This window comes from Cavia porcellus, unplaced genomic scaffold (genome assembly GCF_034190915.1).
Source record: "Cavia porcellus strain 051 isolate PalLab524CR breed Dunkin Hartley unplaced genomic scaffold, mCavPor4.1 scaffold_23, whole genome shotgun sequence".
NCBI lineage: Eukaryota > Metazoa > Chordata > Mammalia > Rodentia > Caviidae > Cavia > Cavia porcellus.
In genome coordinates, this window is record NW_026947506.1 from 32,298,130 (window position 1) to 32,319,690 (window position 21,561).

Here is a 21,561-nt window from a genome sequence, read left to right on the forward strand (position 1 = left end):
AACTAATCCCCACCTGATGGACACACGGGTTGCTTCCTGTTTGTTGTGGGTGATGGACTGTGGAGGAGAATCTCTCTCCAGGTGTTGTGTGACTCTTCCCTAAGTGGTGGTGTAGGTGGGGGTATTGGACTCTGGAGCCAGTCCACCTCTGCCTCTGGCTTGTGTGCCCGAGTGACCTTGGGTTGTCACTTGTCCTCTGTGCATGAAAGGCTCATGTGAAGGTGGAGTGGCTGCGGGCAAAGTGGTTAAAAGCACTCACAGAGCCTGTGAGTTTTGTCTGCCACCGCTGGCATCGTTGGGGATGGTAATTTATTGCTACTTGTCTGTGCTGGAGATTTTGACACTGGGTCGTTGGTCTTTGCTGCTAAGGTGTCAGATGAGATAATTAGAATTATTGGGTTCACGAGTGACATAGAGAAAGCCTGCAGGCACCAGGGGGCAGCCCAGGACCAATGTGGGGAGGCTGGGTCTGAGCTCAGCCCAAAGCCAGAGGGAAAGGGACACCCCCCCTCCCAGTTTGGGCTTTCTCAAAGGGAGAGAGCAGTGGACACTGGGTCTGATTGTCACTGTCCCTGAAATCCTATGGCCCTCACTTTCTCAGTGACCTTGGTGGTTACTTCTTGATCTCTGGGGTGGGTGTGAGCAGCTATTGGATAGGGGAGAAGAGCGTGGGTCAGTGTGGGCCTCAGTTGCAGTCTGGAGATGTGGGCCACATGTGGTGGGACCCGTGCTGCCTTAGTCTTGCCCTAGGAAAATTGAACTCTGCAGCCTGGGTGACATGTGGCTTCTTGCATTCCCTGATATATATATATCTTTTCTTTTTTCCTATACTAAGGATTGAACTCAGGGCTTTTACACTCAGGGCTTAAGTTGAGAATTTTCCTACCTCAGCTTCCTGGAGTGCCGGATTACAGGTGTGTGTACTGCACCTGGTTCTTTGGGTTTTTTCAAGCCCCTCTTGTGGGTCGGGGTTGCCCTGCCCTTCTGTCCTGGAACAGCTTGTGTGTTTGTGCTCTGGCCCTGTGAGAATGGGAACTGATTCTCTCACAGTCTAGAAGTAGAGTAGCTCCTGGGACCAGGCTGTGGGCCCAGGGCGAGGCAGAGAGTCCCCCTGTCAGGAAGGGAGTCTTCTGGGGTGCGGTGTAGAGAGGTTGCTCAGGCCGAGAGGTCTGTTTCCAGGCTGTCACAGGTGGACCCTGTGGGGATCGTGTGTGTGTGTGTGTGTGTGTGTGTGTGTGTGTGTGTGTAGGTCCTTCTCTGAGGCCCAGGGAAGGTCACCATGTGGGGATGAGTGAAGCGCTCAGGGATGGGGCGCAGGTCCTCCAAAGAGTTCATGGAGAGGGATCAAGGCAGGGCCAGGGATGTGAGTGGGTGGTGACAGGCTTTGAATCTACCTGATCTGGGGAGGGATGGGAACAGTGAGTCCGTACAGACTGTCCCTGGCCCCGTGGCTGCAGTTGAGGGACCATGCACCCCATTTCAGAGCTGCAAGTGGGTGCCCCAAGAGAGCAAGTGGCAGGGATTCACCCCAGTCCCCAGCTGCTCCTGCCTAGCTTAGGACAAGCTTGGGACAAGAGAGCTTGAGTGCCGTTGGGCACTTGTGGCGGAGCCGTTGGTGGCATCCGGGCCCCAACGTCCTGCTGGGCCCGGGGTGCTGCTGAGCGCTTTCACAAGCCCAGGCAGGGCCAAGTGGGGCCACGGCTTCCGTGCAGCTGGGGCAGGAAGAGCTGGCGGCTGATGTCAGCCCTTGCGCAAACCCCTGGCCGCGGCTTCCGGAGCCTGCTGCCTGCCACGCTGAGGAGGAAGCCGAAGGCTCAGTGGGGCCCAGAGGCCGTGTTGGCTGGCACAGTCGCATGGACGCATTGAGCAGCCCCCGTGGCCCTGGGGCCCAAGGCCTTGGCACTGGATCTGGGTGAGGGGCTGGGCTTGGGTTACGGCCGGGCACAAGCTGGGGTGATGGGGCCTGTGGCCCCAGGGCATAACTCTGGGACATTGAGATGGAGGCCTTGCCCTTTGTTAACTCAGTTTCCCCTTGTGCACCCTGTAGTGGTGCACTGGACTTTTTGGACCCTATGTCCCTGGGAATTGGTGGGTGGTATGGTGATGGTCCTATACAGTGCAGTTGCTGGGGACCTGCGGGCTGGATGAGGGCCCCTGTACCCATCTGGGTGCCCCTTGCAAAGTCACTGTCTGTGCCACCAGCAAACAGTGCTCACCTCGGAGACTTGGAGAGGGTATAGGAGAGCTTTTGGGGTGCTGACTGGTGGGTGCTTGGTGACCTCAGTGTCTGCCATGGGTTCAGGGGGCCCAGCCTCGCCTCCCCAGAGGTGGGACTGGGGGGATCTGGACTCAGCTGCAAAGTGCTTGGGATGAGGTACACGCCTGCTGCTGCCACTGCTGTCAGGATCGTTTCTTATTATTTCATAATGACCGATGTTGCATGCATGTTCCTCCTATCAGAGGGATGCACGTATTCCCCCTCCCCTCCGTTCTTCTGATGAGCAACCAAGGCCCGCAGGGGGATGCCCCTGCCCAGGCCTAGCGATGCAGACCATACTGTTGGCATGGAGGTGTTGGGCACTGTCGAGGCAGAAACCCTGGGTGACAGCAGGAGGCGTCCTGCCAGCTGTGCTGTAGGAAGTGTGAGCCCAGTTTCCTTCTACGCTGCCATCCGCCACCACAGTCTCTGTGCCAGAGTCCTGTTCTCTGAAGGGAACAGGACTCCCCACAGTGGTCTCAGCTCCCTGCCTCGTCTAATTGGTGATGGACTCTCTTACCCACTGAAACTCAGGGTGCCAGCTTTCTCATCTGTGAAATGGGCACAGGCAGCCAACCGGGCTCCTGGAAGCTCATGGGTTGGGCTGCTGTGGGATCCTCCTTGGTCAGGAGTTCTGTGCGCCTCACAATATGAGCTCCCTTCCACCCCCTTGCTCTGTGGCCTTTGGTTCCTGTCTGTAGATGGGGTGAAGGAAGAAGGGTGCTCCCTGGATCCAGGTTGCTGTACAAGTGTGCTGGAGCCTGGGATGAGGTCTGCAGGGTGGCCTCCTACCTGGCTTCCTGGGTCACGCAGCCTTCTTTTGCCCTGGAGAAGTGGGGTGGTCTCTTTGGTCTTCTTGCCAGTGGGGGAGTGTTGGGGGACTTGGGCTCCGGTGGCCTGACAGCCCCCTTCTCTCTGCAGGCGAGGCCTTCTTGGGCAGCTTTGTGGCCAGTGGGATGGGGCCCTCGGCCTCATCCCAGGGAAGCCCGGTGCCCCTGCCCTCTGATCTCTCCTTCCGCTCCCCTACCCCCAGCAACCTGCCCATGGTGCAGCTGTGGGCTGCCCATGCCCATGAAGGTAAGGAGCATGCCAGGTGGGTAGGGCTGGGGGCTGCTGGGCCATTGCCCCACACTCTGGCAATTTTATGTCCCTAGCACTTCTCAAGTTTGCCCCTCTCCTCTGCCTCCACAGTCATGGCCTGGCCCTGGCCACCAGCAGCCTCTATGGTCTCAAATGGTCAGTGCTGCTTCTTGTTGCTGCCACAGGACTTTTGCATAAACTGTTTGTGCTGCTTGCAGCCCCCGACCCCAGCCTCCTGGGTGGCTCCTGCTCTCCTTCAAGGCTGAGCTCAGGCATCCTCTTCTGTCATTCCCTTAGCAACAGCAGATTTACCTGTGTGATTATTCCCAAACTGATGATTTCCACTCCCTTGGTGCACAGGTGGCTGGTTAATAACAGTGGGAGCTATGGGACCTGGGGCCCTGGCTTCTTTGCTTGTGGCTCTACGGAGACACCTGCTGTGGGGCTTGGCTTCCCCCGACCCTGAGAAAACGTTGGAGCCCCCTTCCTCCCTCCGGCAAACCCCCAAGACACTGTTCCTCCCAGCACCTGAGCACCCAAACTTAATGTCCTGCTCAGAGCCAGCATAGGGGCTCTTGTGCCCATTTTACAGTTGACAGCAGAGGGCCCTGATGCCTCCTTTGGAGTTATTTCAGGGATTAGATGAGATCATCTGTGTATAGTGGTCCTTTTCATTTTGTGGTACTTATTAATGTCATTAGCAGGTGATGCCAGAGAACAGCCAGGGACAGGTCCTGCATCCCTGACCTCAGAGCAGTGATGTGGGACATAGGGTACCTGAGTCCCTTGGGGATTGTCATTAGGATCCCAGGACCAGCATCAGGACCCTTGCTGGCACCATGGCATCTGCACAGCTGGCCTCCTGGCCTTCATTCCCCATGTGCCTCCTAGGTATCTTGCCTCTCTGTCCATGGCTGCCTTTCCTGTTGGTCCTGTGAGGCCCCGATTCTGGTGTCCTGGTGGGGCCTTTCAGGAGGCTGGAGGAATCCTAGCTCCTACTTGTGAGATCCTGGCAGCCAGAGATGGTGGGTCCACTAAGGTTCAGAAAAGGTGACTGTGTTAGTTACTGTCTCTAACTGGGACACAATACCTGACACCTGAAAATTAAAAAGAGAGGTTTATTTTGGCTCACAGTTTGTAGAGGTTTCAGTCCGTAGTCTGCTGGCTCCAGGGCAGGGCAGCATGGCAGAGGGCAGGCAGGAAGCAGAGGGATGAAGGGAGGAGGGAGGAGACAGGGGCTTCTAGGCCACGGCCCTAGCAGCCCAGCTCCTCCAATCAGGCTTCACCTTGCAACATCAAGTTTAGCCATAAACTTACACCTCCATGATCCATTGGTCTCCAGAGACCAAAGCACAGGAGGCTTTGGGGGACATCTAAATATAAACCGTAACAGAGACTGAGCAGTGCAGGGACACATAACATAAAAGGGCCTGTTAAAATCAGTCATCTGCACAGTACTTTAGGAGGCTGAAGCTGGAGGATTCCAAGTTCGAATTCAGCCTGGGCAATTTAGCGAGAACCTGTCTCCAAAAAAAAAAAAAAAAAAAAAAAGGCTAGGACTGTAGCTCAGTGCAAAGGCCCTGAGTTCCGTTTTCAGTACCAAACAAACAAAACCAAACAAACAAACTAAAACCTTGAGAAACAAAAAACGTTCCTCAGCCAGGGTACACATTGGACCTGGGGTCAGGAATCCAGACTGTAGGGTTCTGCTGACTTGGGCTCAAAGCCAGGCACTTGATGTGTGTCATGGGTAAGTGGTCCTCTGGGAGCCCGAGTTTTCTTTTCTGTAGAATGAGAGGAGGAGGAGTTTGGGCCTCCCAGGTTGGTTTTAAGCTTTAAATGAGAGTAACAATGGTAAAGCAGAATATTTGGGATCTGTCAGTGAACCCTCCCGGATGGATCCTATCTGATCCTCACCCCAAGCCCTGAGGGCTACCTGGGCTGGGGAGGTGGTGTTAAGCGGCAGGGTTGGGGGCATGTGTCTCTCTGGATGCTGGGGTTAAAGCCTGAGGCTTCCTGTACTGCAGGGTCACAGCTGGTGTGGTTGTTTCCAAGAAAGGGCACATGGGCAGCTCCGGAGGCTCTGTGGGCTGCAGCCCTGTTCTCTCCCCCCCAGGCTTCTCCCACCTGCCCAGTGGGCTGTACCCTTCCTACCTCCACCTGAACCACCTGGAGCCCTCCAGCAGTGGGAGCCCCCTCCTCAGCCAGCTGGGTCAGCCCAGCATCTTTGATACCCAGAAAGGTCAGTGGATGAGAGTGGGTGGGGCTGCGGGACTGGGGAGGGGATGGTACATGGGGGGCTTGTCTGGGGCCCTTATCAGTGTCCCAGCTGTTTATGTTAATGCTGTGATAGTCAGGCCTCTGCCCCTGTGATACAGGCCCACCCAAGATGACTTTTTGTTCTCCCCCTTTTGAGACCGATTGCTATGTATCCCAAACTGACCTTGCATTTGAATTCTTCCTGCCTCAGCCTCCTAAGTGCTGGGATTACAGGCTTGTGTCAGAGGCCTTTTTAAAAGCTTTTATTTATTTGTGTATGTGGTACTGGAGATTGACTGTGGGGCTTTCACACTGAGCTACATATTCAGTCTTTTTATTGTTATTATTACTATTTTTTGAGACAGGGTCTAAATTGCTGTAAGTTGCGTAGGTTGGATTTGGATTTATGATCCTCCTGACTCAGCCTCCCAGAGTGCTGAGGTTAATAGCTTGTGTGTATTAGGGTTGGCTTCTAGATGTCTTTTTGAGTCCTTACCCCTAAGAACCCCACCCCTACAGGCTCACTGAGGTGTCCATAGCCTTCTAGCTCCATCTTAGGCCCTCTGGGCAGCTTTGAAACAATCCTGGCCTCTCCTTTTACAGATGAGAAAACTGAGGCATAGGAAAGTTAGAAGGCCAAGGTGAGATTTCACCTCGGTTGTAGCCATACCCAAAGCCCCTGGGTCATCCCCAGGGGATGACCTGGGGACACAGGACATCCTCTCTGAGGGGTGGAGGAGGGAGGCCCTGTCCCCAGGTGGGCTTTGGGCTGCTCTAACTGTGCTTCTCTCCATAGACGGCTTCTACCTGCCCACACCAGGGGCCCAGAGTGCCCTGCACTCCCACGCACCCTCCTCCAGAACCACCAGCGGCCACTCCTCTGGCGCACAGGCCAAAGGCTCTGCGTCGTCGCGGGAAGGAACATCCAAGGAGCGCGTGGGCCGCAGCGGGGAGCCCACACTATTCGGCAAGAAGGACCCCCGGGCACGTGAGGAGGCTGCCGGACCGCGCGGTGTGGTGGACCTGACCCAAGAGGCTCGGACCGAGGGCCGTCCGGACCGAGCGCCAGCGCGCCTGGCCGAGCGCCTGTCACCCTTTCTGGCGGAGGCCAAGGGCAAGGGCGCGCTGCAGGCGTCTGCGCTGGGCATGTGCAACGGCACGGCGGACGCGGGCCTGGGGGCCAAGGAGGCGGCCCGGCAGGACGAAAGTGTGCGGCTGCTGCGCCGCGCAGAAGCACTGCTGCCTGTGCCAAGACCCTGCCCCTCACCGCTGCCGCCGCCGCCGCCTCCGCTGCCCCCAAAGGGGGCCCCCGGACCTCCCTCCTCTGCGCCCGCAGGCGTCTACACCGTGTTCCGCGAGCCGGGACGAGAGCATCGCGTGGTGGCGCCCACCTTTGTGCCTTCCGTGGAGGCCTTCGACGAGCGCGCAGGACCCATCCAGATCGCATCTCAGGCGCGTGACACCCGGACGCGCGAGCGAGAGCGGGAGGCAGGGCGGCCCGGGGTGCTGCAGGCGCCACCAGGATCCCCGCGGCCTGAGCGCCCTGAGATCCTGCGCGAAAAGAACTCCGTCATCCGCACTCTCAAGCGCCCGCCGCCTCCTGCCGATGCGCCCCCGACCCGAACCGCTCGCGCTTCCCCGGATCCGCGCGTCTACTTGCCGCCCAAGGAGCTGCCCAAGCCGGAGGCTGAGCCACGGCCATGTGAGCGCGCACCCCGGGGGGCCCTGCAGTCTGCCAAGCTCTTTGGCCTGGAGCCTGCGCGCGCCCCTGCACCCCCAGGTCCGGAGCCCAAGTGGAAGCCCTTTGAGCTGGGCAACTTTGCCACGACGCAGATGGCCGTGCTTGCCGCACAGCACCACCACGCCAGCCGGGCCGCTGAAGAGGATGCCTCCAAGAAGGCATACCTGGACCCCGGCGGCACGCTGCCCCGTGCCCGGCCGGGCGCTGACCTGCATCCTGGGGCACCGGCGGCCCACGGACCTGGAGAGGCCTCCGCCATGCAGAGTCTCATCAAGTACAGTGGCAGCTTTGCTCGAGAGGCAGTGGCTGTACGTCCTGGCGGATGTGGCAAGAAGAGCCCCTTCGGGGGTCTGGGTACCATGAAACCTGAGCCTGCGCCCACCTCTGCAGGCACCCCACGTGGCCAGGCCCGACTCCCACACCCTGGGGGTCCTGTAGCCAGTGGAGGCCGGCAGCTAAAGCGGGACCCGGAGAGACCGGAGAGTGCCAAGACCTTTGGGCGTGAAGGCTCTGGTGCCCAAGGGGAGGCTGAGGTGCGGCACCCGCCCGTGGGCATTGCTGTGGCAGTGGCTAGGCAGAAGGACAGTGGTGGCAGTGGCCGGCTGGGACCTGGGCTTGCAGACCAGGAGCGTTCCCTGTCCCTAAGCAATGTCAAAGGTAGGTCCTGGGCCCCAGCCCTGCACTTCTGGTTTCTCCTTCTGCTTGGCTCCTGCACCCCCATTCCCTGCCGTGCATCCTTTGGGCCACTTGTGCTGCGAGGCTGCTATTGAACGTTTTATTGCATTTTCCCATTATGTGCATACAAAGGTGTGGAAAGTACAGAAAAGGAGCCTGAAGAAAGAGAACCATTATGTTTTCTCAGCACCCTGAACGCTTTTATGTCTCTCCCTGAATTCATTTTCTGTGCAATTTGCGTTTACCTGCAGAGCTGCTGGTGCACACACGATTTGGGTCCTGTGCGTGGCTCCTGTATTACGGTGTAGCTCTTTCCCTGCTATCACAGGCTCTTTATAAGTATCATTTTTTTTTATGGCCTTTAATATGTTGCGGAGAACACGCACCAGCAGGTACTGTGGTTCAGGTTGTTGTTCTCTGGTGAGCATTTTAGTTTTTTTGCTGCTCTGATGTTTTGTGTTGAGCTTGTTGCACGAAATGTTTTTGTGCATTGTGCTTTCATGATATTTTGAGTCATTTTTCTAAGAATAGAGGTTCATAGAAATTGGCTCATATTAAGCCTTCAGTGCTAAGTCTTAGGAAAGTGTAAACAGACTTATTCTGCTTCAGGGTCTCTACCCAGTGTGAGAACTGGCCCAGAGTAGGTGTTTGATAAGTGGTGAATGAGCCAGTGTGTGAGGGCAGAAATGAGGGTCCCCATATTCTTTTGACATTCAGTACTTCAGTGACTCTTTTTTTTTTCCCCTTGGTACTGGGGATCGAACTCATGACTGTGCTTGCCAGACAGGTGCTTATGCCACTGAGCTAAATCCCTGGCCCTGTGACTCTGTTTTTAAGTGCTTGGTAGCAGTATATTAGTCTCTGCTTTACTTTTATTTTACTTTCGATGGTACTACGAATAGTGTGCCTCTGTCACCGAGCTACATCCCCAGCCCCTTTTGTTTTTTTATTTCGAGACAGAGGCTCGCTAAGTTGTCCGGTGGGACTTGAACTTGTGACCCTCCTGTCTCAGCCTCCCAGGGTTCTGGGACTGCAAGCAGGCACCATCATATCTGGGTTATTTTATTATTTTGGAGGTCCTGGGATCAGACTTGGGCCTCTTTCACAGCAGGGAAGCATTCTAGTGTTAACTGTACCCCCAGCCCCATCTGTGTTGCTTTACCTGTCTTGGCACCGTACTTTAACAGTTGCTAATTTCAGTCGGGAAAAAATGATAAAATGGTGCCCGTCGCTTAGTTTCTAGTGAGTTGGATGCTTTTTCAGAACGTGGTTTGTTGGCCGGCTTTCTTTACGTTCTCTTGGGGTGCTGAGACTCGGTATTTGTGGTGTAGCTGTGGAACTTGGGGCCCAGAATCCCGCCCGCTGGTGAGCTGAGTGCCCTGTCTGCTGGCTGGGGACCGAGGCTGGGTAGGTGTGCCGTGATGTACGGTCACAGGCTGGGAAGGAACGTCAGCCTTTGTCCTCAGCCACAAGCTCCCGACTCAGCTCCACGCCCATTGTTGGGCCAGTCTGGATCCCTGTCTGTGGTGCCCCAAAAGCCCCCTTCCTCGGCTGCTCAGGTGCCTCATGTGCCCATCTCCTGGCCCCCTCCCCACCTTGGCTTGGCCCAAGCCAGTTCTGAGCAGCTCAATGCACCTCTCCCTGTGTGTGGCAGCTACTGGAGTTGGTCTTAGTGTGTGGGGTAGGGTCCAGGACCTCGGTCTCTCCAGCTGGATTGCTCAATAAGGTGTTTTTTATACCAAGCTGATTGTCTAACCAGTCCTTGTGTATCTCTCTGTGTCCTGTGCTGTACTGCCCCTCACAGTGCCCTCTTCTTGCTCAGGGTTAAGAGTTACCTCCCTGAGGCATTTTTGAGTTGGGAGCTGGGGCCCTATCTGCTCTGCCTTTTCCTCTTAGAGGACAGATAGTTGAATGATGCTTCGTGGATATTTGTTGACTGACTGACTGAGTCCATTTTCTGCAGAGACCCCTTGAGCTGGGAAGCCCCACCCTGTGACTCAGGGGGTTTGCAGGAGCACTTACCTTGTTCTGGGATACAAGAGGAGGGTAAACAACAGCTCTTTTTTGGAGGTGACCACTTGGTGGTGGACACACAGTGCATCCACCCCTCAGTGGTTCAGGTCTATTGCCCTGGAGAGGTCTCGATCTCTTGTGTCTTTTGATGCTGTGCGGCAGCTGTTTCAGGGTCATGGTCCTTAGAGCCTGTTCTGGAGCCCATGGGGCCTGTGCCCATAGTGTGGCGTGTGTGTGTGTGTGTGTGTGTGTGTGTGTGTGTGTGTGAGAGAGAGAGAGAGAGAGAGAGAGAGAGAGAGAGAGAGAGAGAGAGATTGTGGGCACACACCTAAAAACAGTCGACGTGGCTGAGGCTTGCGTGAGATGCCGGGATCTGGCAAAAGCTGTCTGCCTGTCTTTTGCTGCTGACGATTAACAGGTGGTGGCTGGAGTCTTCCTCTCCCTAAACCAAGTGCTCTACGAAGTGGTGGCTTAGGCCCTGTGCTGAGTGGCCTTGAGAGAGGCTGGGCACCCCCTGGTGCCTGTGCACACGAGTAAAGCCATCACTGGCTGATTGCCAGCCCCAGTGAGTCTCCTGGGTCTTGGGGGGGCGGGTCTCACTATCTTATTTTGTGGTACTGAGGAGGGAACCCAAGGTCCCTGCACTGAGCTCCATCCCTAGCCATTTTTACTTTGTATTTTGAAAGTCTTGCTGAGTTGGCCAGGTTGCACACATTGGATTCAAGCTTGTGTTGTTCCTGCCTCAGCCTCCCAGGGTGCTGGGACTATAGGCTTGTGCCACCACACCCAGCACACATTGTTTTATTTTTTGGAAGGAGCTTTCTGTTGCTGCTATAGTCTGATACGGATTTGGATCCTGGCATGATTCTTTGTAGCTGTGTGACCTTCAACAAGAGTCTGCTCAATCCCGGGCAGGCTGATGGGCACAGAGGAGGCACTTCATGAGTGGCAGGCCTTTCTTCTGCTCGCAGTCAGGCCCTGGGACCTTAGTTCATCTGCCTGTGTACCTCAGCTTACTCGGAGAGTCCCAGGTAGCCAGTGCCCCATGCCCAAGACACCCAGCAAATAGGAGCCGCCACTGCCACCTAGACAGCTGCTGCCGTGTGCTGGCAGCTCTAGGATCTGTGCCCCGTGGCATGGCTCAGAGGATGCACTGTTGCTCCCCCCATTTGCAGATGGGGAGCCTGAAGCCCACCAGGACAAGGAGGGGCTGAACTGGGGTCCCCAGCCAAGGCCTGTCTCTCCCACCTCCTCCCCTGCCTGTCACCTCCGTGCCACATGTCACAGGGACTGGGTTGTGGCAGTGTAAGCTGTGCTCATGGTGATGAGTGGGTCACGTGCACAGATGGTATCCAGGTGGGGGTTGCCATGGGAACCGAGCTGCATCCAGGCCCTGGGCCTGTCATAGCTGAAAAGTGAAAACTTGTGACTTAGGAAGGGACACAGCACCTTACCCTGATGGAAACTGATGATGCAATGGTGCTTTCACAGAACCCACCCATTCCCCTGCACGGCCAGGAAGACCTACCCAGACCCCCTGCCGGCCCATCTCTGTATTGGTCATGGGACCCCAGCAGTTTTTTCTGTCTTCCTGTGCCTCAGTTTCCTCTTTGGGGAAGAGGGAGGTGAGTGTGGGATCAGCCTCCAGGGTTGGCGGTACTGCAAGAGCCTGTGGGACAGAGGCAGTGGCAGGTGTGACTCCGCTTGGCTCAGCCTTGGGTTGGGTGGTGCCCTGTCTGTCCCTGGGTGTCTGGCCTGGGCCAGCCCTGTGCCCTGCACACGCATTCCCTGGAGCAGCTGTGCCCATTGCCAGGCGGGCAGCTCCCTGAGACAGGGCTAGGTGTGCATTCGACCCTACCCTCCACTTGGCTTAGAGGCGAGTGCCCTTGTTTGTTGTCCAGGAGGACAGGATAGCTTTCAAAGCCTCAGTGAGAACGTCTTGTTCACATTGTCCTGCTCAGACCTGCCTGAGCTAACCCCCTCACCTGAACAGAGCCTAAACCTTGTTCCTGTTCCTGGCTGAGACTCCTGCTCCAGGAGATCTCCTATTTCTTTTCTGGCTCCCCTGGCCTTGTGCTGTTGCTTGGCACATTACTGCCTCAGGGCCTTTGCACTTGCTTTTCCTGCTGCATAGCTTATTCTTCCTGAGACATCTACATAAGCCCATCCCTGACCACCTGTTTATTGTTTTCTCTGTCAAGGATAGAATAGGGGAGAGGTGGACAGCCAGAAACAGAACTGTTAGAACTGACAGCCATGTACAGTCTGGCAGAGGAGATGGTAAACCAGCAAAAAGTAGAAAATCTGTACCCTGTGGCCAGGGCTGGGAGGGAGGTGGTCAGGGAGGGCCTGCTGGAGGATGGGGCACTTGAAGCCAAGGTCTAGGTGGAGAGAGCAGTATGTGTGTGGCCCTGGGGCTGAAATGCAGAGACACTGGGGACTTCAAGCAGAAGAGCAGGGCCTTGGTTCCATGGGGTGACGGCAGAGCCCACCTCAGAGGCTGCAGGACAGTGCAGGGTGAGCTGGAGCACAGCCAGGTATAGGGCCTGCAAAACGGCCTGGGGAGCCCCTGGGGCCCCTAGAAACAGTGGTGCCTCAAGATGGGATAGGCCTACAGACAAGTTACTGGTAGCACGCAGTGCTGGGGATGGAGAGCTCTGAAATTATGGGCTGTACACCCCAAGGACTGGCCCCTTTTGGGGGTGCCAGGGACACAGAGCCCATAGCCTGTCCCAGTGGGCACGAGGGTGGCTGAACCCTTGGGAACCTGGGCCTGGGTGGCTGCCTTCCCTGCAGAAGGGAACCTGAGACCTTCCTCTCCCTCTTCAGGGCAGCCATGGGCCCTGGGGTGGCCCTCTGGGCCTTGGGTTCCCCCGTGGAGTCCACAGGCAGGCCCGATCCTGTCCTGCCACTCTTCTCTGTCCCCACCAGGGGCTGTTGGGAGCTGGGCTGAGTAGTGTGACCCCTGCAGCTATCAGTTCCACACTCCTCTGCCGCCTGGTTGTGTGACCTTGTGCCAGCCATGTGGAGCCTCTGCTCACTGCAGCCTGTGTGAAAACAGCTTAGCAAGAAGCCAGGGGCACACCTTGCTGTGGGAACTCCTGGGCCCCCGAGGGGACACAGTGGCTCCCTGCCAGTCCTACCCTTCCTGTCTCCCCAGATATTTGCTCACTAGTCAGATGTAAATGGCAGATCCAGGGACTCAGGGAGGCCAAGACAGGAGGAAGGCCAGTTTGAGGCCAGCCTGGGCAACTCAGTGACTTATAGTGACCTGTGTCAGAGCCCGACAAAAAGAGCTGGGTGTAGCTCAGTGTGCGGGCCTTGGGTTCAATCCTGGTTGTGCTGGCTCCACTGCCAGACGGCTGGGGGGCCTCTGAGGCACCTGTCAGGTGGCCCCACTGGCCATCTCCAGCCACCCCAGCAATGGGCTGCCCCTGTGCAGGCTCCTAGCTGTCCTGCATCTTTGGTCCCTTGGCCATGGGCGTGTCACATGGCTGTGCCCTCCCTCCGGCTCCTCTGCTCTGCTTTAGGGCTGGTGGGTCCCCCCTTTCTTGGTGCCTGGTACCCTGAGCCTCTCCTAGATTTGGCCTTTGATAAGTTTGGGGATACAGAGCATGGAGGGGGTGCTTGATGGTTGTGTCTAGGGTGCTGACCCTTGGTTGAGGCGAACTGTCTATGTGCTGCCATGAACTGTCCATGCGATCAGACTCTGATGTTTTATTATAGTGTCTTCCTCTAGGCTGTTTGTTCTGGCACAGTTGACTGTGAATGTGACTGACAGACTTTGGGGGTGCAGGAAAGTTTCTTGGCGTGGAGGACCCTGAGCAGGGCTTGGAGGGAGCTGAGTCATAACGAATGGCACTGTGGGGATAAGGAGCTGCGGGATGGGCATGGGCAGCCCTGGGGGTTGGGGTCCTGAGGGTTGCAGGAAGGGGCATGGGGGAGGGGTGGCGAGGCCATGGGCAGGGCAGATGTGACTGCTCAGGGTGATGGGGGCTCACTGCTGCCTGGGCCCCCAGGGCACAGCCGGGCTGACGAGGACTGTGCAGAAGACCGGGCCAGGCACCGGGAGGAGCGGCTGCTTGGGGGACGGCTGGACCGGGACCAGGAGAAGCTGCTCCGGTGAGGGCTTGGAGGTCTGGGGCCCCAGGGGTAAGGGGTCCCCAGCTGGGCTTGGCCCCTTGACTCTGGACACTGTGGCCCCGATGTATCCTGTCTCCCTCTTGCCCCTGGGTGACCTGGGCTGTCCTCAAAGCCTCTGTTCTTCTTCCAGAGAAAGTAAGGAGCTAGCCGACCTGGCCCGCTTGCACCCTACCAGTTGTGCTCCTAATGGCCTGAACCCCAACCTCATGGTGACTGGGGGCCCAGCGCTGGCGGGCTCAGGGCGCTGGTCTGCTGACCCTGCGGCCCATCTGGCCACACACCCCTGGCTGCCCCGCTCGGGCAGCACGTCCATGTGGCTCGCTGGCCACCCGTACGGTGAGCAGGGTCTTGAGGGTCCCCTTTCTGTTTGGGGGGATGGCAGGGGCCTGGGAATAGGGCAGGGAGCTCAGAGCTGGCGCCTGCCCTCCCTTTGTGGGGCCTGGCTTTCTCTTCTGCCCACCAGGGAAGTACCAGGTGGGGCTGCTTTGCAGTGGCCATCGGCCCCGTGCCCATGGCTCCTTCCCAGAGGCTCTGGGACTGGGGAGCTGGCCAGGTGGGGGCTGCACTGGATTCTGGTGTTGGGCGAGCTGGGGCTGCCTGTAGACAGATGCTCAGGGGCCTCCTGGTGTTGATGTGCACTTTGGTTCCTCCTCCTAGGTTTGGGGCCCCCCTCGCTGCACCAGGGCATGGCACCCGCCTTCCCACCTGGCCTGGGGGCCTCCCTGCCTTCGGCCTACCAGTTTGTCAGGGACCCCCAGTCGGGCCAGCTGGTGGTCATCCCCAGCGATCACCTGCCTCATTTTGGTAAGTGACGCAGTACCTGGCCCTGCAGAATGGGGTGGGACAAATGGGCTCAGGAGAAAACATCCCAACCTCGGTGGCACTCACAGGACCAGGCTTTGGGGTCCTTGTTTCTGTGAGCGGACCTCAAAAGGAGAGCTTGGCCAGGCAGCCCTAGGGGCTTTGGTGCCAGCCCTTGGGGGTCCTCGGATCAGTTGAGGCTGGGGTCTGGGAGGGGATGGGCCGAGGGTGACACCCTGCTGTGTCCCAGCAGCTGAGCTGATGGAGCGGGCTGCAGTGCCGCCCCTCTGGCCAGCGCTGTACCCACCGGGCCGCAGTCCTCTGCACCACGCGCAGCACCTGCAGCTCTTCTCACAGCAGCACTTCCTGCGGCAGCAGGAGCTCCTTTACCTGCAGCAGCAGGCCGCCCAGGCCCTGGAGCTGCAGCGCAGTGCCCAGATAGTGGTGAGTTGGCCGGGAGGAGTGGGTGCGGTGGGGGGCAGGGGGATGTGACCCGGAGGTAGGGTTCTCTGGGAGGGCTTCCTGCAGAGAGGGAAGAGATGACCCTCCAGCAGAGAGGAGTAGCTTCACGAGGGTCCTGAGAGTGCTAGGCCCAGCTGCTGGCTGTTGATGGCTCTGAGCTCCTTTCTGACAGGGCGCTTGGGGTCCTCCCTGGGGTCTAAGTCCTCATGTCTCCCTGAGGCATTGTGGGAGAGCTGTGCTTGGCTTTGCCGTGTCCCCTCTCCCTTGGGCCGTGACCCTGCTGGATGGAGAAGGCAGTTCTGTGGCCCAGCAGGCCCTGGGTGTGAACCTTGGCTCTGCAGCCCTGCCTGCAGGTGCTCGGGCAAGTGACTTAGTCTTCGAGTGAATGGAAATCTGGTCACTGCCAGTTACTGGGCTGCTAATGGTGTCTTGGTGACAGCAGAGCATCAGGTCTTGGTTGGTTGACCTGTGTGCTAACTGCTGGCCCCACAAGCTGTGCTCATTGGCTAGCCGCCCCCTGCTTTCCAAAAACCCATTTGTCATCAGCCCTAAGCACAAGCTCCTCTGTCCTGGGACAGGTGACAGTGCAGTGGCTGCTCCTCAGGGACACTGTGTAGGTGCCTGCCGACTTCAGGAGCCCCATACCCCACCGCAAGGGTCCCAGCAGGGGTCTAGGTGAAGGTCCCCACTTGCCCTGGGGAAGGAGTTGGGGGTCCATTGAGATTCCATGGAACCCTCTGCTTATTATGCGTGCGCCATGACGGAATGTCTGTCTCAGGCCAGGGCGGGTGGGTGGGCAGCCGGCCTGGACCTCGGGCCCTGCCCTGAGGCTCCCCCCAGGCTGGGGGACCCCAGGGCTGGCCAGGCTGACCCTGCCCACTGTCCCCTCTGCAGCAGGAGCGTCTGAAGGCCCAGGAGCAGCGGGCTGAAATGGAGGAAAAAGTGAGCAAGCGGAGCTTGGAAGCTGCCGGCAAGGCTGGCCTGGCTGCTGCGGGCCCAGGGCTGCTGCCTCGCAAGCCCCCGGGCCTGGCCACCGGCCCCGCGGGCACCTATGGCAAGGCCGTTAGCCCACCGCCGTCCCCCCGCGCCTCCCCCGTGGCTGCCCTGAAGGCCAAGGTCATCCAGAAGCTGGAGGATGTGGCCAAGCCGCCTGCCTACGCCTACCCTGCCACGCCCAGCTCCCTCCCCAGCAGCCCACCCCCTGCCTCCCCGCCACCCACCCCCGGCCTCACCCGTAAGGAAGAGGCCCCCGAAAATGTGGTAGAGAAGAAGGACTTGGAGCTGGAGAAGGAAGCCCCCAGCCCCTTCCAGGCTTTGTTCTCAGGTAGGAGCAAGGGCCGCCTGAGCCGGCTCTGCCTGGGGACACATGGACCCCGTCTGTCTGATTTTTTTTTTTTTTGTTTGTTTGTTTATTTACAGGGTCTCGCTATGCAGTTCAGGCTGGCCTTGAGCTCACTTGGTAGCCTAAGCTGGTCTCGAACTCGAAACAATCCTCCTGCCTCAGCCTTCTGAGCACTGGGATTATAGGCTTGCGCCACCATGTGTGGCTCTTTTTGTTGTGTTATTGTTTCTTTTTTGAGGTAGGGGCTCACTGTGGAGTGAAGGCTGGCCTTGAACTTGCTTATGTAGCCGAGGCTGGCCTTGGACTCATAGTGCTCCTCATGCCTCAGCCTCTGGACTACTAGGATTGCAACCATGTATCTAGTGTGACTTTTTTTTTTTTTTCCCCCTTTCCTTCCCTTTTTTTTTTTCTCAGTACTAGGGAATGAGCCCAGGCCTTTGCACTAAGCTACATCCCTGGCTCTTATTTTTTTTATTTTGAGATAGATTCTCACTGAGTCACTGAGTTGCCCAGGGTGGGCTCAAACTCATCATCTTCCTGCCTCAGCCTCCTATATGTTTGAGATTCTAAGTGTGTTCTACCCAACCAGGCTTCATGACTTTTTTGTCTTCGTTGAACACCTGTGTGTGCCAGCCTTCCTGCCTCCTGTGGAATGTGTCCACATGCACACGTAGTCAGTGGTGCTTGTGCTATGGACATACGTGAAATATCAGTCTTTGCTCCAGGAGGAGGGGTCCTGAGTGTTCAGTAGAACAACACCATCAACTTCTTGCACTGAGTAGCTCCGAGGCACCCGTTCTGGGCGGGAGTTGTGTTGGCCTCCTGCATCTGCCGGGACCTGCTGCAGGTGGTTTGGGGCTGAGCTCGTGCCCTCCTTTGCAGTCTGCTAAAGGAGTGTGTGCTTGCACTCAGAAGGATGTGGGTTCTAATTCAGATTTTGGTCCCGGTGTTGTGCAAGCTTGGCAAGGTGGCTGCCCCTCTATTTAGTGTGATTCCTGGGCTGCTCGGATTCCTCTTCGCCTTCCTTGGATCTCTCTGAGCACCCATGACCTGGCCACTCTGGGCTGGGTCTGGCACTGTAGCAGTCACTGTACACCCTATTCTCAGCCTGGGTTGCGGGTGGGGGACAGAACTATGGCACTTTGATGTTTTGAGCATCTGTGTCATTGGGGTGGGGTGCTGTGTTCTCCTGCACCAGGATCCTGAGGCACCCCGGTGGGGGGAGGAGGTTCAGGTCTTTGGAGCTCATGAAGGATTTGCTTCTGGCTGAGCCTTATGCTGAGTACCCAGGGGCTAAAGGTGCCAGGATGGCCATGGGTGACCCTACCCCAAAACCCTTAGGGATGAGGGATAGCTTGTTATCTCCAAGGCTTGGGTGCATGGATGGGCCCTGGCATTTCTCAGATCACCTGGGAGTACTCCCAGCCTTGCAGCCTGTCATGCAGAGCATGACTGTGGCCGGGCTCTCTGTGCTGGGTGGTAGAGAGGTGAGGACATGGGATATTGGGCCCCTGGGGCCTCTCACACTGACCTCTGGTGTTCTTGGCAGACATCCCCCCGAGGTACCCGTTCCAAACCCTGCCACCGCACTACGGGAGGCCTTACCCATTCCTGCTGCAGCCCACAGCAGCTGCCGATGCTGACGGCCTGGCCCCTGATGTGCCACTTCCGGCCAATGGCCCCGAGCACCTGGACCTCTCTCCTGAAGACAAACCCATCTGCCTGTCACCCTCTAAGATCCCTGAGCCACTGCGGGAGGCCCCGGAAGAAGAGCCACTGGCTGACCGGGAGGTGAAGGCCGAGGTGGAGGATGTGGAAGAAGGCCCTGCAGAGTTGCCACCCCTGGAGTCACCGCTGGCCCTGCCTGTCCCTGAAGCCATGGTGGCAGCAAGCCCTGCGGGCAGCTGTGGAGGTGGCCTGCATGAGGCTCAGGTGCTGGGCACCACAGGAAAGGGCTGCCCAGAGCCCTCTGAAGACTCAGATTTTGCAGAGGGGGCTGAGGTACAGGCGGAGTTGCCAGGCCGGACAGAGTCCCACACAGCCGTCCTGGAGCTGGCAGGGCGGTTGTCACCTGAGCCACTGGTGGAGACTAAGGAGGAGCCAGTGGAGGTACCCCTTGACGTGCCCATGGAGACTCCCGTGGCCGAGGCTGGGCCCGAGGAAGGCCTGGCACAGCCGATTCTGAGTGAACCCCAGCCCAGCCTTGAACTGCCAGACTGTGACCTGCCTGCCAGAGAGGGACCGTGCCCCAACCTGGAGGCCCAGGGGGCTGTGCCTGTGCCTGCCAGCACCTGCTGCCTGGAAGAAGGGTCCTCAGACCAGTTTCTGCCTGGCCTGGAGGACCCACTGGCTGGCATGAATGCCCTGGCAGCTGCGGCAGAGATGCCTCAGGCTAGGCCTCTGCCCTCCCCAGACTCTGGAGCCCAGGCTACGGAGAGGCTGGATACAACCCCAAGTCTGGTCCTGGAGCAGGGATTCCTGCAGGGCATCACCCTGCTGAGTGAGATCGCAGAGCTGGAGCTTGAGAGGAGGAGCCAGGAGGTAGGAGGTGAGTGTTGCACTTAATGGTTGGTTCTATGATTCTTTTTTTAAAAGGTTTTTTTAAGCTGGGCATGGTGATGCACATCTGTAATTCCAGGTTGCGGGGCGAGGCTGAGGCAGGAGGATTGCTGTGAGTTTGAGACCAACCTAGGCTACGTAGTTCAAAGCCAGGCTGTACTACATATACATAGTGAGACCTTGTCTCAAAAAGCTAAAAAAAACCTTTAGAATAAAATTTTCTAACTTTGAGCCAGGGATTTAGCTCAGCAGCATAAGTGCCTGCCTGGCAAGCACGAGGTTGTGAGTTTGATCCCCAGTACCACAAAAAAAAATAAATAAATAAAAAAAGATTTTCCTGAGAATAGAGCTTGTTCATACAAATTTTTTAAAAATTGTGATAAAATACAACAAAATGTACCATCTTGGCAACCTTTAAGTATTCAATTATGTAATGTTAAGCACATTCACATTGTTAGCTTGTTATCTCCAAGGCTTGGGTGCATGGATGGGCCCTGGCATTTCTCAGATCACCTGGGAGTACTCCCAGCCGGAGTACTCCCACACAGAGAAGTGAGGCGCTGCGGTGCCCCACGTAGGACTGGACATTAGTGCTGAGGCGGGGTTGGCATGGGCATGTCTTTGTGTTCTGTGGATGCTCTCAGCACTTCTCCTGTATCAGGGTCACATAGGTTTGCCCCAAAATGATGCAGGCAGTGCTCTGCAGTCTTGCTTTGTTCAGTTACGAGATTCTTTTATTTTGCTCAGGCTGGCCTTGAACTCACTTTGTAGCCCAGGCTGGTCTCGAACTTGGCAATGATCCTTCTGCCTCAGCCTCCCGAGTACTAGGATTATAAGTGTGTGCCACTGTGCACGGCTGCTTACTGGATGTTTAATGAAACATTTTTCAAAGTTGTGATGTTTATATTTGTTTATTTGTTTGGTATCAGAAATGGAACCCGGGACCTTGTGCTTGTCAGGCAGGCACTGTGCCACTGAGTAACATCCCCGGCCCTATTTATTTACTTTTGAGACAGGGTCTTGCTGTGTAGTTCAGACTGGCCTTGAATTTACTGTAGTAGCCCAGGCTGACCTGGAAACTCCCTCCCCATGGCCATCCTGCCTCAGCCTTCTGGGTGCTGGGATTTATAGGCATGCACCGCCATGTCTGGCAAAGCTGTGGCTTTTAGAAAACTTTGCTAGTACTGGGGATTGAATCCAGAGCCTTTGTACTGAGCTGCATTACAGCCCTTTTTAAATTTTTTATTTTGAAACAGGGTCTTGCTATAAGACTAGATTTCCCAGGCTGTGTCCTCCTGCCTCAGCCTCTTAGAGTGTGTGCCTGGTTTAAGAAACTATTTTTAGAGACTGCTTGGTTGTCTGCCTGGCCATGGCCCTGGCATTTGGTGGCCCATTCCTAGGTTGTCGGGCATTGTTTGCTTTATTTTCTTATTTTCCTGTTGCAGATAGCAGGATGGTAAACTTGTGGAAAAATATGGCCCTGCTCTGATTCTCCTTGGCTTGTGTTCCCAGCGGTTAAACTGTTGTGTTAGAAGGTTGCTTTTTAAAGGCTTTTTGGTCCCTATGGTCAGATGGTGTCTTAGTTACTTTTTACTCGTAGCTGAGACAAAATACATGAAGCCCAAAGTTGGGGAAGGGAAAGGTTTATTTCTTACAGTTTTTGGAGGTTTCAGTCCACACTCAGTTGGCTACAAGGCAGGCAGGCATGGCTGGACCGCAGTTCATGGCGGCCGTCAACAGCAAACAGGAACCAGTAAAGAGCAAGACGCACTTTCTTCCTGCCATTACATCACATCCTGGCTCCACCGCTCTGTGGGTGAAGCACTGACACCATCAATCCAAGTACTATACAATGAACCAATCACAAGTACACAATGCAAACTCATGAGGCCTGGAGGGCACAGACATAAACCATGACAGATGGCCTCCAGGAAGCTGGGGAGGTATCCCATTGACTATGTGACAGGACCCCCCCCCCCCCACCTTCCACAGAGACCTGGTCTGTGTGGTTGTCCTGACCTCCATTGTGCTCTCTCAGTCATTAAAATAGTCATGGGAGCTCGGCATGGTGACACACAGCCTGTAATCTCTACTCTGGGAGGCGGAGGCAGGAGGGTCTCAAGGTTCGAGTTCAGTTTGGGCAACTTAGTGATTTAGCAAAGTCACATTTCAAAATAAAAAACACAGAAAGGGCTGGGGATGTAACTCTGCACAAAGGTCCTGAGTTCA

At 56.7% G+C, this 21,561-nt stretch overlaps 1 protein-coding gene across 15 annotated transcripts in view; it reads left to right on the forward strand.

Moving 5' to 3' along the window:
* Tnrc18 (trinucleotide repeat containing 18) overlaps nt 1-21,561 on the forward strand; it is an 88,825-nt gene that overhangs the window by 24,037 nt on the left and 43,227 nt on the right. For 8 of the 15 annotated variants that reach the window (XM_063234059.1, XM_063234057.1, XM_063234056.1 and 5 more), the window contains 9 exons: nt 3,179-3,334; nt 5,454-5,579; nt 6,393-7,994; nt 14,045-14,147; nt 14,299-14,504; nt 14,826-14,972; nt 15,220-15,413; nt 16,326-16,755; nt 18,323-19,321. In XM_063234059.1, the coding sequence (XP_063090129.1) occupies nt 3,179-3,334; nt 5,454-5,579; nt 6,393-7,994; nt 14,045-14,147; nt 14,299-14,504; nt 14,826-14,972; nt 15,220-15,413; nt 16,326-16,755; nt 18,323-19,321 (3,963 nt within the window). Of the gene's footprint in view, nt 1-1,265; nt 1,913-3,178; nt 3,335-5,453; nt 5,580-6,392; nt 7,995-14,044; nt 14,148-14,298; nt 14,505-14,825; nt 14,973-15,219; nt 15,414-16,325; nt 16,756-18,322; nt 19,322-21,561 lie in introns of those variants that run through there. The other 7 variants (XM_063234065.1, XM_063234066.1, XM_063234070.1 and 4 more) reach the window with 4 other exon arrangements.